This window comes from Chelon labrosus (assembly GCF_963514085.1).
Source record: "Chelon labrosus genome assembly, chromosome: 14".
Lineage (NCBI taxonomy): Eukaryota > Metazoa > Chordata > Actinopteri > Mugiliformes > Mugilidae > Chelon > Chelon labrosus.
The window spans coordinates 15,448,942-15,461,895 of record NC_140347.1 but is presented as its reverse complement, the minus strand read 5'-3'; the positions used below and the strand labels follow the sequence as shown (position 1 = coordinate 15,461,895).

The 12,954-nt window shown below is 41.2% G+C and overlaps 1 protein-coding gene across 1 annotated transcript in view; it reads left to right on the top strand.

Annotated features, from left to right (window-relative positions):
* rngtt (RNA guanylyltransferase and 5'-phosphatase) overlaps positions 1-12,954 on the top strand; it is a 99,886-nt gene that overhangs the window by 60,466 nt on the left and 26,466 nt on the right. The window contains exon 12 of the mRNA XM_084559936.1: positions 1,754-1,822. Within this exon, the coding sequence (XP_084416062.1) occupies positions 1,754-1,822 (69 nt within the window). The remainder of the gene's footprint in view (positions 1-1,753; positions 1,823-12,954) is intronic.

Genomic DNA, 12,954 nt, shown 5'->3' with positions numbered 1-12,954 from the left:
CTGTATAGTTGTTTTTAACTAAATGTGAGTTTACAGGTGTAAAACCTTCTTTAGAACTGACTTTGTGGCAAATTTAAACATGTACTCCACGTCCCCCCACTTAGTCATTGTCAGGAAAAAGAAAATGGGGATCAGTTTCCTCCAAATCCTAAATCCAAAGCAAATTTAATTCTTTCAAGGTGCAGCGTAACCTCCAAGTTTCCGGCTTTTACAGTAGATGCATTTTCTTTGCTGTTGCGAGGCCACATGCTATAATTAAGACTCAGCAGAAACCATCATTGTTGGGATTTTGCTGCACTGCACTTCCCTCAGGTCCCCCCCCCCCCCCCCCCCCCATCCTTTGTTATTAGCCTGAACGTAGCTCACCCCATTGAACTGACATCTAATTTATCTTGTTTTGATGTAACAAAGTTGGACATTTAGATAAATTGTATTTTCTCTTATTAACCTTCATGGAGCGAAAATTAATTAGTTTATCTCAAAGGATTGGTCCTTCCAGCGCACACCTAATTTATCCCACTGTAATAACAGTGATAACATTTGACGCTAAAATACTTTTGGATTGATTGTATTTTTTCCATAACTGCAAGTAGCTTATAAAGCTTACACCAATCAGCCACAACATTATGACAGGAGAAGTGAATAACATTGAACATCTTGTGACAATACAATGTTCTGCTGGGAAACTTTTGGACCTAGCATTCGTGTGGATGTTACTTAGACATGTAGCACTCACCTAGACCAGACCCTCACCCCATAGCAATGACTCTGCCCAGCAGGATGCTGCCTGTACAGGCACACACACACAAAAACGCTTTAGGAACAACTCAAAAAAACATGAAGAACAGCACAAGGTGTTGACCTGACCTCCAAATTCACTAGATCCCAAACTAGTCAAGTATCTGTGTGATGATCCATAGAGGCCCCTGTCCACAGGACACCTTCAGAAGTTTCCATGTCCATTCTCTGATGAGTCACAACTGTTTTGGAGGCACAAGGGAGACTTACACAATATTAGGAAGGCGGTCATAATGTTGATCGGTGTGTATTCATCAACATCATAAGAAAGCAAAATCCGTTGTAGATGAGTGAAGAGTGTTTATTTGAATAAGGGGTCAAAAAGAAAATCGCTCTTGAATTGGGAGCCCTTTCTTGCAGCAGCGAGAACATTTAACATCGTTTTCAAACGGTTTGTATCCAGACTGTAGTTGCCATGGCGGTTGATTTGCTTCGTGATCTAGCAAATGTGCTTTTGCCGTACAGTAGCTCTGCTGCATCCCCCTGGGCATCCCTCATCCAGTACGGTGCCGTGGGTTCCTTTTCTCTGCAGCAGCTGCGACGGCTGGTGTTAATGGAGGAGATGAAACCTCGCTCTCTCCAGTTCCCAGTTATCAGGGACCTAATGATTTGCTTCTATTCTCGTCCTCATCCTGGTCTGCCAAGTTACTGATATTGATCTCTCAGTCATGCATTATCAATCAAAGAGATTAGTGCTTGGTTTCAAGGCTCGATTGGTGAAAACAAGGTATCAGACGTGTGCTTATAACTCAGCGGGATTTGCCAAGTGCAAGCCTTCCAGTTATGTTGAAACTCAATACTTTCCTTTTAGAGTGTTAGTGGGCTCTATGGCTGACTTTATAAATCAATGTCACTTCGTGTGTTTTAAGCAAAAAGCTTTCAGCTACCTGTCTTGTCATTTATCAATTTGGCTCGACTGAAGTTGTGTCCTCCTTGTTTTTATTTTATTTTTCAGCTCCTGGAAGGCAGCTTCACGTCCCAGGTCAGCCATGAAGTCGACGGGCTTATCTTCCAGCCATGCGGGGTAAGCCTTCATCTATATGTGCGACAGTCTTGTCATATTTTTCAAACCAGAAGACACTACTACTTCTTCCTCTGAGCTCAGACAGAAGAATGGGACAGCTTGTCACTACCACCCGCCGCTTGTACCATGCCTGCCCTCTGTTATTGTAAAGGAAACGGCACTCCTACATGAATTCACATAAACACAGGCTTCTCTGTAAGACGCCGTGCAGTATAACCAGACACATGGTGGTTTGTGTTACGATGGAAACAGCCTTGGTTGAAATACTGATTCGTGTGGCGTTAGAAGAGCAGAAAATCACTTTTATCTTCAACGGTAATGAGATTCTTCTTGTGTGCACCTGTGGTGGACTCGAGGGCCCATGGTTGACTGTGCAACAAGCAGCCAGTACAGTTCATGAATACATATCCTCTTCCTTGGCGTGATATCCTTATATATTCAAGTGGGTGTTAATTGTAAGAGATGCACAAAACAGAAACACAAAACATTATAGAAACATTTCTATAATGAGAATAATCATAAAGTTTATTACAGGGTGCAAAAAGCAAAGCCATAAAAAGTTTACAGCATCCAGTCGCATTATTAAATTCATATAAACAACTTTAATAGAGCTGCTGTGTAGGTTAATGTGTCGGTCTTTTGCACATTAAAACCTCTGATTTATAATTACACCTTCCAGCAGAGAGGGAGTATTTCATAATTACTACGAGAGCAGCAGGACTAAATCCAGCAGATTTGCATGACAAAGGACTGGGCAGCTCTGGCTTATAGGGATAATTGGAGTTAATGCATATTTTGTGTCTGGACACCTGCTCCTCTTTTGTTTTGACCCTGGAAGTGCAAGGTAAATAATCAACAGGGCGTGTAGCTGCAGCCCAGTCAGAGATGTTAAACATGTACGTTGACACGTGAATGTGATTAAGGAGATGTGTCGGGATATTTGTAAAAAATGACTGGTCATGTTTACTCCCTTGATAGTTTCTCCCTCAGTGTCAGTGATGATTAACAAAATTACTACTGCCCTTTTACCCTAATGTACGTGGCTAATTTCCAGGGGAGGAAATACGCTGCTGCAAGTCTATTTATGAAGGTTTTCCTGTAATTAGCGTCACATGAAGGCCATGTTCTTGTTAGCATAGCTGTATGATAGTCACTGAATAATTATTATGTAGATGTACACTGATCAGCCACAACATTATGGCCACTGACAGGAGAAGTAAATAACATTGACCATCTTGTGACAATACAATGTTCTGCTGGGAAACCTTGAGACCTGGCATTAGTCTTAGAGACGTACCACCCACCAAGACCAGACCAGGCACCCCAACCCCATAGCAATGACACTCCTTGATGGCAGCAGCCTGACACAGGCACACACACCAAACTGATCAAGTATCTGTGGGATGATCCACTGTGGCCCGTCCCCTCAACCCATAGGAGCCAAAGACCCCCACTAACAACATTCTGTTGCCAGACACCACAGGACACTTTCAGAAGACCCATGTCCATTCTCTGATGAGTCACAACTGTTCTGGAGGCCCATGGGAGACCTACACACTATTAAGGAAGGTGGTCATAATGTTATGCCTGATTGATGTACATCAACAGTTAGTTGTTTTGATCTACACAAAAAAATGAAAGCGATGTGACCTACCCACAGTTCTCTGGTTCGATTTAGCGATATAAAATCTAACTTTCTGATACACAAACTTGACACTACTTGCTCTTGAATTAAATTGTGATTTCTAAATGTTTGATTTTGGAAAAATACAAGGACTGTTTACTGTGGTGGAACTTTATTATGACCAGATATGGTTGCAGGTATCTGTATTATTATTTGTATGGAAATGCTCGCCAATGTACAGTATGTCCACTAATTGGCTTTTTGAATAACACAAAGTACTCTTAACATAGCCGGTGTGTTTTCTACCCCGTGTTGTTTTCTGTAATTTCAAAAGTAATTATCATGGAGTGTAACTGGGGTTTTAGCCATCAGGTAGCGACACTTCTCAAGAGACCTGGCGATGAATTCTGGCAGAGGCAGGTTTACACAGCTGCACTTTTCCTCCACCACAGCATGAGCATCGTCTCTCGGATGCTGCTTAACTAAGCTTTCTCCATCGGTATTGCAATATAAGTGTTTTTACTTTTGAGCACTATTCCTGTTGCTCTGCTTTCGTTCTGTTTTTATGTTTATATTTGGGTTTTCTTTGTCTGTGCCTGATTTTCAGTCTTCCTCTCACTTGGAAGAGACTAATTAGATTTAGGTTTGTTATTTCCACAGCTGATTTCTAGTTTATTAAAGTCTAGCGGAAAATAAATCCTGTATGGTTGGGGGGGATCATTGATTTCTTTTTTTAGCCGCTCGTTCCACAGGAGATGCCTTAAGGGAATATTTTTAGGAGGCCGCATTGAATTTCCAAATTATACACAGTCCCGACCAGAAAATGGTTTTGGATTTAGAACACGACAGTTGCTCGTCTTTGACACAGCCCGTCATTGATTCGTGATCTTATTGTCCTCTGTGAATTTGACGGATCATGGCTAACTGGTTCAAGGTGCAGAAATCTCTCTGGAACCCTTGGATGTCAGGTCGTGTCTGCGCATTTATCGAACCCACTCAAGAAGAGGCAAATGCATCATCTGAATCCTAGTCATGGGTTAGGAATACACCGTCAAGTAGGGTTTGTTTGATTTCTTTTGGCAGCTTTGTTTTACAGGATTGAAATGGTTTCTGTTCAAAGAGCAGGAATAGAATCAGCTGGAAAACTGATTGCGTTGTCAGGTCATCCTTCAGATGAGTCAGTGATGTTGTCAGGTGCCTTTTTTCCACTCGCTTTTATATAATTCCTGCCTCTGTTGGATTGTAGGCATTTCACAACACATCAAAGCTTGGTATAATGTACATTTAAATTCAGGAATGATCACCTTAGTCCGATTTTAAATGTGCCCCGTTAAGTTGTCTGCACCCGCTGTGATTTGTGATTGAAGTAGATGATTAAGTGATGTTTTGGGTGTCTAGAAAAAAAAGAAATATTACCCAAACTCTGAAGGTCAGCAGCTGGTCCCTTTCTGCACCGTCAATCAAACAAATGGGCCGAGTCTCAAAAGGCAAATCTAATGTGGAAAAAAAAAAAAGTATACACCGATCAGCCATAACATTAAAACCACTGACTGGAGATGTAAATACCATTGAAACTTTTGGACCTGGCATTGATGTGGATGTTACTTAGACGTGTACCACCCACCTAGACCAGACCAGGCACCCCCACCCCATAGCAATGACACTCCTTGATGGCAGCAGCCATCCCCAGCAGGATGCAGCCTGACACAGGAACACACAGAAAAACACTTTAGGAACAACTCATGAAGATCAGTTTACCTGGCCTCCAAATTCACTAGATCCCAAACTGATCAAGTATCTGTGGGATGATCTACAGAGGCCCCTCCCTTCAACCCATAGGACCCAAAGGCCCCCCACTAACAACATTCTGTTGCCGGACGCCACAGGACACCCTCAGAAGGCCCTCCTAAAATGGCTAAAAACTATATAATCCTTGCAAAGATTCAAAAGGACTCCTTGCCTAAACGTGGAGAACATCGATTGAGTCAGTTTTTCTTGACATTAGTTAATGAATGACATTGAGCATTTGAGTAGCAACAGTACCTATTGCAAATTGGTCACATCTGGGTGGTGTTTGACTTGCGATCAGTATCAGGGTAGAAACGTGTATTTGTACCATAAATGTGAGCCATGGGCAGGTGGCCCTTGAAAACGAGAAAGACTATCAAAGCATCACGCTCTCTGTTCCTAATGATTTTAGAGCCCACACAGTGAAGCTCTATGATGCCCTAAAGGAGAGTTTGCTTTCAAACGGAGAACACCGAGTCTTCACAATAGAGGATGGCATTAACAGCAGCCCCAAAAACCAATTTGTTATCTCCCACTGCTCAGCATCCTTTGCGAATAAAAGCTTATTTACATATGGTGGCATATGAAGGCAAATTCAAACAAGAGCCTCCATGTCAATCAATAATCCAATGACACAGGCTAAAGGTCAAAAAAGAAAATGCATTTTAAAAAGCTTCATAGTTCAATAAACATGTGAATGCCAGACTTGTCTTGATAATCAAGTGATTTTTACAACTGAGGGTGAAACTGGCAAAGAACCGAGTAGAAAATATACCGCAAAATCACTTTACTTTCACTTCCAAAAACATTGGTAATTAAACTGAAAACGTGCCAGGTTAGAGCAATGCCTCTAATCCCATAGAGGCATTAATTCTTCCCTGTTAATATTTAATAACCTTGGAAAATACTTCTCTAGTGTTCTGCCGTGTAAATTTCATTTGCTGAGGGCTATCACGTAGCATTATCTGCTTCCACCCTGAGGTTAGGTTTCCTTTCAGAAAGAATTTTGCTGTTATCCGAAATCAAAGCAACACCAAGCAGTCCATCTGTTTTTTAAGTATCTGTAAAGCGCATTGGTGTACAGTTGGTAGAGAGGTTGCTTTAGTCTTTAGCCACAATTTTCCTGTCTTACAACGCAGTGAAACTGAGGCCTAGGGGAATGAGTACCTCTATGACACGGACCATTTTCAAATTACAGCACATTATTTCTATTTGCATCGTGTGCAATATGCTGTTACTGCTGTGTCTGTCACCCTGCCATCACTAGGCTGCTGCATGTTAATGGTTGTTATTACCGCTAAAATTTCTCCGTCTCTGCTTCTTTATTCGAGAGCATCCAGAACCTGTTGAGATGATACCCAGGCTGCTGTCACGCTGTTATAATCATTAGCTGCGTGGTTAGATGGATGTGAAGAAGTCTAAGAAGGTTTATTTACTGTTGGTTTATTACAAAAAAAAAAACAATTTTCACCAAACCCTGATACACCGATCAGGCGTAACATTATAACCACCTTCCTAATATTGTGTAGCTCTCCCTTGTGCCTCCAAAACAGTTGTGACTCATCAAAGAATGGACATGGGCCTTCTGAGGGTGTCCCGTGGCGTCTGGTAACACAATGTTGGTGCTTTGGGTCCTATGGGTTGAGGGTCTCTGTGGATCATCCCACAGATACTTGATCAGTTTGGGATCAAGTGAATTTGGAGGCCAGGTCAACAATTTGTGCTGTTTTTCATGTTTTTTGAGTTGTTCCTAAAGTGTTTTTGTGTGTGTGCCTGTGTCAGGCTTCATCCTGCTGGGGGTGGCTGCTGCCATCAAGGAGTGTCATTGCTATGGGGTGGGGGTACCTGGTCTGGTCTAGGTGGGTGATACATGTCTAAGTAACATCCACACGAATGCCAAGTCCAAATGCGTCTCAGCTTCTCCGCTCAGTGGTTTTAATGTTGTGGCTGATTGGTATCACTCCAACGAGCCTCAGTTAAACTTGTTGTTGAGCAGTATTTGGCAAATGTTGGGATGCCACTAACCCCACCCAACATTTTAGCATTGTGATTGTTGCCATGGTACCATTAGCATTTAGCTAGCCTCGCTGAACGGCTAGCCTGATTGTGGAATCTTAGTTTTGTTATCACATGTTTTACGATGTTAGAGAAGTGGGCTAGAAAAAGAGAGCTATTATGACTGTCAGAAATTAAAGATGTTTCAATTATGGTTTATGGGGAAAAAAATAATCACACTGCAACAAAGAGAGCACAGTTGTCAGATCTGCAGTTATCGCCTCGAGATACTCCGTTCAGTTAGATATTAGGATCAGTGTTGGCAGAGGAAAACGTAGTGTGAAATTCCCTCTAATCCTTAACTGAAGATGCATGGTTTTCTTTTGTGCAAGACTTCTTTGGTCAGTTTCTCCCTCGGCGATAAGATTTTGCGTTACTCATGTATTAAAGGCACGGTCACATCTCTTGAAAACAAGCAGAGCGGTACGACGCATTTTGAATATATTGAGTTTTTTTTTTTCTGAAGTCATTGATTTTTGTCACTCTCTGCTCCAGCCAGTGCGGTGTTAATCTCCTTTTGTGCAAATGGGATTAGGGTGGTCTCGAGGTTAATCTCGGCAGGGTCTTTCTGCTGTGGGTGTCCATTGATATTAACACAAAGAGTGTCACTGCGGCAGCCCCGCGGTCAACGGGTGTGTTATCTCCCCCAACATGTGGCGTCCTTGGAATATGTTTTCTTTGTTTAGGCGGAGGAAACATTTAAAATTTATAACTTGGGGGTATTGCTGCAGATGCCTGAATTGCTTATGGGAGCTCTCCAGATGGCGATTTTCGTGCAAAGAGTACGAAGGAAACTGTTTGTGTTTTCCTCTTTTTGACAGATCGTTTAAACAATACTCAAGAACCAACACGTTTTAGACCTATCAAGTTTGGGTTGGTGTCACATCACTGGTTGCTGTGCATTTTATGTGGCTCATAAATCGGCATATATATATTTTCTGTGGGCTCTGCTATTCCTCAGTCTACCTATGTGGCATATGTGCAGACGGTTTACCCAAAGATTTACTGCATAGTTTTCCCCATCCCTGTATTCCTCAACCTTGTTTATCCCAAGAATGATTTATACGCCACTGCACCATTTTACACTTTCACATCAAATTTCTTCAGAAACACACGCACACACACACACACAGTGTCAATGTGACTCTCAAATAAAAAGGCCACTGTGTCTGAGCTGTAACAGAGGGAGCTTTTCTCTGGGGAGCAGATTTATTGGACTTGTCCAGCTTTTTGTCTGTAATCCGTTGCACACTTAAGCATTAAGTCTTCCTTGGAGCAAAAAGCTGTTATTGAAATGAGACATTTAAAAAAAAAAAAAAAAAAAACTTGAAGCGAAGGCTCCAGAAAGCTGTATTCAATTAGATTTAGTTTTAATGTTGCTTTCTAACATGGTTAATTTTAAAGATGGGGTGTACAGACAAGCACGCACTGAATGGATAACTGCGCTGCAGATGTTTTTACGGATATCTTTTACATCTTCTATAATTGTCCAAATAAGCGGTTCAAAACTAAACCTGATCTTTAAAAGTTTGTCTGTAATAGCGTCGTTGAACTTCTCACCATTTTTTTTCAAAAGTCAAAACATTTCAGACCATAGAGATTAAAATATGTACAATGAGCCCTGAAATACTGTATGTTATGTCTTTATGACTATACACCAATCAGCCACAACATTAAAAAAAACTCATAAGAGAACTAAATAACATTGACCATCTTGTGACAGTACAATGTTCTGCTGGGAAACTTTTGGACCTGGCATTCATTCATGTACCACTCACCTAGACCAGACCAGGCACCCCCACCCTATAGCAGTGACATGGCAGCAGCCATCCCCAGCAGGATGCAACCTGATACAAGCAAACAAAAACAGGAAAAACAGCACAAGGTGTTGACCTCCAAATTCCCTTAAGTATCTGTAGGATGCACTGGAGCAAGCCTGATCCACAGAGGCCCCTCCCCTCAACCCATAGGACCCAAAGGCCCCCACCAACAACATTTTGTTGCCAGACACCATAGGACACCCTCAGAAGGCCCATGTCTATTCTCTGATGAGTCTCAACTGTTTATACACAATATAAAGAAGGTATATGTTGCCCAGAGAAGAACAATATTGATCTAATATTGAGTATGTGGAGGAAAGAAATACCATTTGACGTTTTACTCTCTACTGGGATTATATACTGTACTGTAAAGAAAGCAGAGGTTCAGAATATTAACTTTTAATGTTTTCTTTCTTCCCAGTGCTATGACATTGAAAATAATGGGGCTACATTTCTTCTCGTGACAATATGGATTGCACTAGATTGAATACAACCCTGTATTTTATGAGCCTTTCAAAAGGGTAACAAATCTGTCATCGGCCACGGTTCAATAACATGTCACAGTGTTGGCTGTTTTTGCCCTAGATTCTCATATCTGTCACCCCCCCAGCACGCTCCATGTTATTTAAGTATTGACATCGGTGAATGTCTGTGGTTTAGTTCTACCAGTAACAACACAATGCTGTAGTTTCATCTTATTGGAATCCTTAAGGCTTTTTTTTTTTTTTTTTTTTTACTTCTAATAACCTGTCGAGCTCTGTAAATAGACATGTTTAACCATGGTTGGTTTGATGACCCGCTGCTTGTCTTCTCCGTCATGAGCTCCAGCTTTCTTCAGGAGTTGTAATATATCATTCGTGCTTTGGCAAACGCTTGCTGGTACATCGTCTGTGTCATTGTTTTCTTGCCAATTTGGACTTCTCTATTTTATTATATTTATTTCTTTTGCAGTTTTTTTGGACTAAGTTCAGTTTTTTTATCTCTTTTCTCCAGAACAGTGGAAGGTAGTTAGCTAAGCTTGCACAGCGGCCGTTCTGCTGCTGCCTGCACTCACTTCACGTGGGGATTTTGGAAAGCTGTCAATAGTGTTTTTATTTAGGACATTTAAACAAGAGATAAGGAGCCAGAGTCCAGGAAATTATGTCCATTTGAGGTTTGAGGAAAAGCCACCCATTGAATTCATTTGATTTATTACATTATTTTTATGTTTTGTTTTTGCAAAATAAAGAAATTAGCTTTCTCTGCTTTCTGCCAAACCACCGCAGTGCATAACAATCTTTTGGCGACATTACTGTCACTAGAGAGTCAGTCAACACACTTAAATAATGTCCAGCAGCTAGTGATAACAACAATTTGTCCAAAGGGTAGCTCTTTCACCTCAGCAAATGATTTAGTTTTGTGAAAGTCTGAAGTTGAATAGAGCCCCGTTCTGTTCAAACCAAGCAGCAACTTGTGGGACTGCCGTTCCTCAAACGACCACTTGGGGTTGGTCCCATAGGTGAGGGGGGCAGGTCTCCCCTGTGCCTCCAAAATAGTTGCGACTCATCAGCGAATGGACATGGACCTTCTGAGGGTGTCCTGTGGTGTCTGGTGACAGAATGTTGTTAGTGGGGGCCTTTGGGTCCTATGGGTTGAAGGGAGTGACCTCTGTGAGATCATCCCACAGATACTCAGTTTGGGATCTAGGGAATTTGGAGGCCAGGTCAACACCTTGTGCCTTTTTCTTTTTTTTTTTTTTTTTTTTTTGAGTTTTTCCTGAACCATTTTGTGTGTGTGTGTGTGTGTGTGTGTCAGGCTGCTGCCGTCAAGGAGTGTCATTGCTATGGGGTGGGGGTGCCTGGTCTGGTCTAGGTGGGTTGCAGAGGTGGGTAGAGTAGCCAAAAATTGTACTCAAGTAAGAGTACTGTTACTTTAGAATAATATGACTCAAGTAAAAGTAAAAAGTATTGTCACCCTGTGTTACTTGAGTAAGAGTAAAAAGTAATGGGTGAAAAAACTACTCAAGTACAGAGTAACTGTCGAGTAACCTCTTTTATTTATCAGGTCAAATAATGTCAAATAATGCACATGATGCATGCACAAAAATATATTATGGCAATGATAATTTTCAGAGCCGGATAATTCCCTTAGACAACTGAAACAGTTTATAATAAACAATAATAAATAAATAATATAATAACTTAAATCTTTACACAGTAACATAAATTTTAAAATAAAATACATTATACATTGCATGCCGTCGCCATCGTTTTGTTTCTGTGCTCTTTTCCGCCTGTTTGCCGCGGGGAGTGTGTGTGCGGTCATGTGATGGCTCGGCTCTGCCTGATTGGTGAAACGGAGTTAGACGTCGCTAGTGGCTACATTTGATTGGTGAGATGCAGTCATGTGATAGTCACAGAGCCTCTGGGAAGTCCCGACCTTAAATCATTGCTCTCCCCATATAAACAAAACAGACCATGCGGCAGACGGATCGATAAAAAAAAAAAAAAAGTAGCGAGCAGAATCAGCCCAATGTAACGGAGTAAAAGTACCGCTCCTTCTTCACAAATGTACTCAAGTAAAAGTAAAAAGTATGCTGCTTTGAAACTACTCATAGAAGTACATTTTTTCCAAAAAGCTACTCAAGTAAATGTAACGGAGTAAATGTAGCGCGTTACTACCCACCTCTGGTGGGTTGTACATGTCTAAGTAACATACAAAAGAATGTCAGGTCCAAAAGTTTCCCAGCAGAACATTGTATCGTCACAAGATGGTCAATGTTATTTACTTCTCTTGCCACCTGTGATTGACGTCATGTAGGGTTTGTCCATCTTTATATACCAGTCAACTGCGAGACAACACTGTTCCAGCACCTGAGACTGAAGTATATTGGAAGAAGTGGGAGCGGTGTTTGTATCTTGGACATTCAGATGCTACGTTCTGTCAACTTTCACTTCCTGGTTTCAGCCTGTATGACAAGACAGTACACCAGTGAAAGGAACTTGCATAAAATACATGATCCCCATCCTTGCTCGTGTTGCTATTAGAGCATCTATAGAGTCACTTCTTTGTGTTGGGGGTGGGGATCAAAGATTTACAATATTTTTGGAGTCATTATTAAAGACAGGTCAAGTAATTCATATGCCACAATGTCAGTACAGTCATGTGGTTTGCTTTCTACCTTTAAAAACTAAAGACACCACACAGCCACTCTGCTTCAACACCATGTTGCTGCCTCCTTTTTTTTCCTCCCCTCAGTCTGACGGCCGCAGCCTCTGAATCTCTAACTTCAAACAGCAGGCAATTTATATGCAATGGAACATCATTACATCAAAATGAATTTGATAGATGAGAGATGTGTTCCTGAATGCAAGGTCGGGTCTGAAGGTCTGTTTTTGCACTTCAATAATAAAGCTCTTGTTTAGTATGTGCAGTCACTTACTGACGAGCCTAACAATAGTAATGAAAGCCTGCGAGCAACAGGCAGCACTTTTTCATTTGGAAATGAATTTGAAGGTTGCCTGTTTATTTATCTGCAGCCTGATTGGGCTTTTCATGGGGTTGTTGCTATGGTTCTGCTCGAAGGAATTCATTTAAAAGCAAATGACAATTTGGTTGAAAATGGAAGTATACACATTTTGGCATTCAGAGTTGGAAACGAGCCTCGGGGCGGAAGAATTTATAGAGGTGACTTTACATTAACTAAGAGAGATGTACTACTTGTTCGTTCTAGATTAAATACACAGCAAACTTTGTTTCCTTGCATATTTTAGTTCTTCACAAGTTATTACTGTAATTTTTCTCTTTTATTCAGCTCAGTTATGAAGTCATTTGATCAACGACTTGGTTATCAAATCCATGTATAT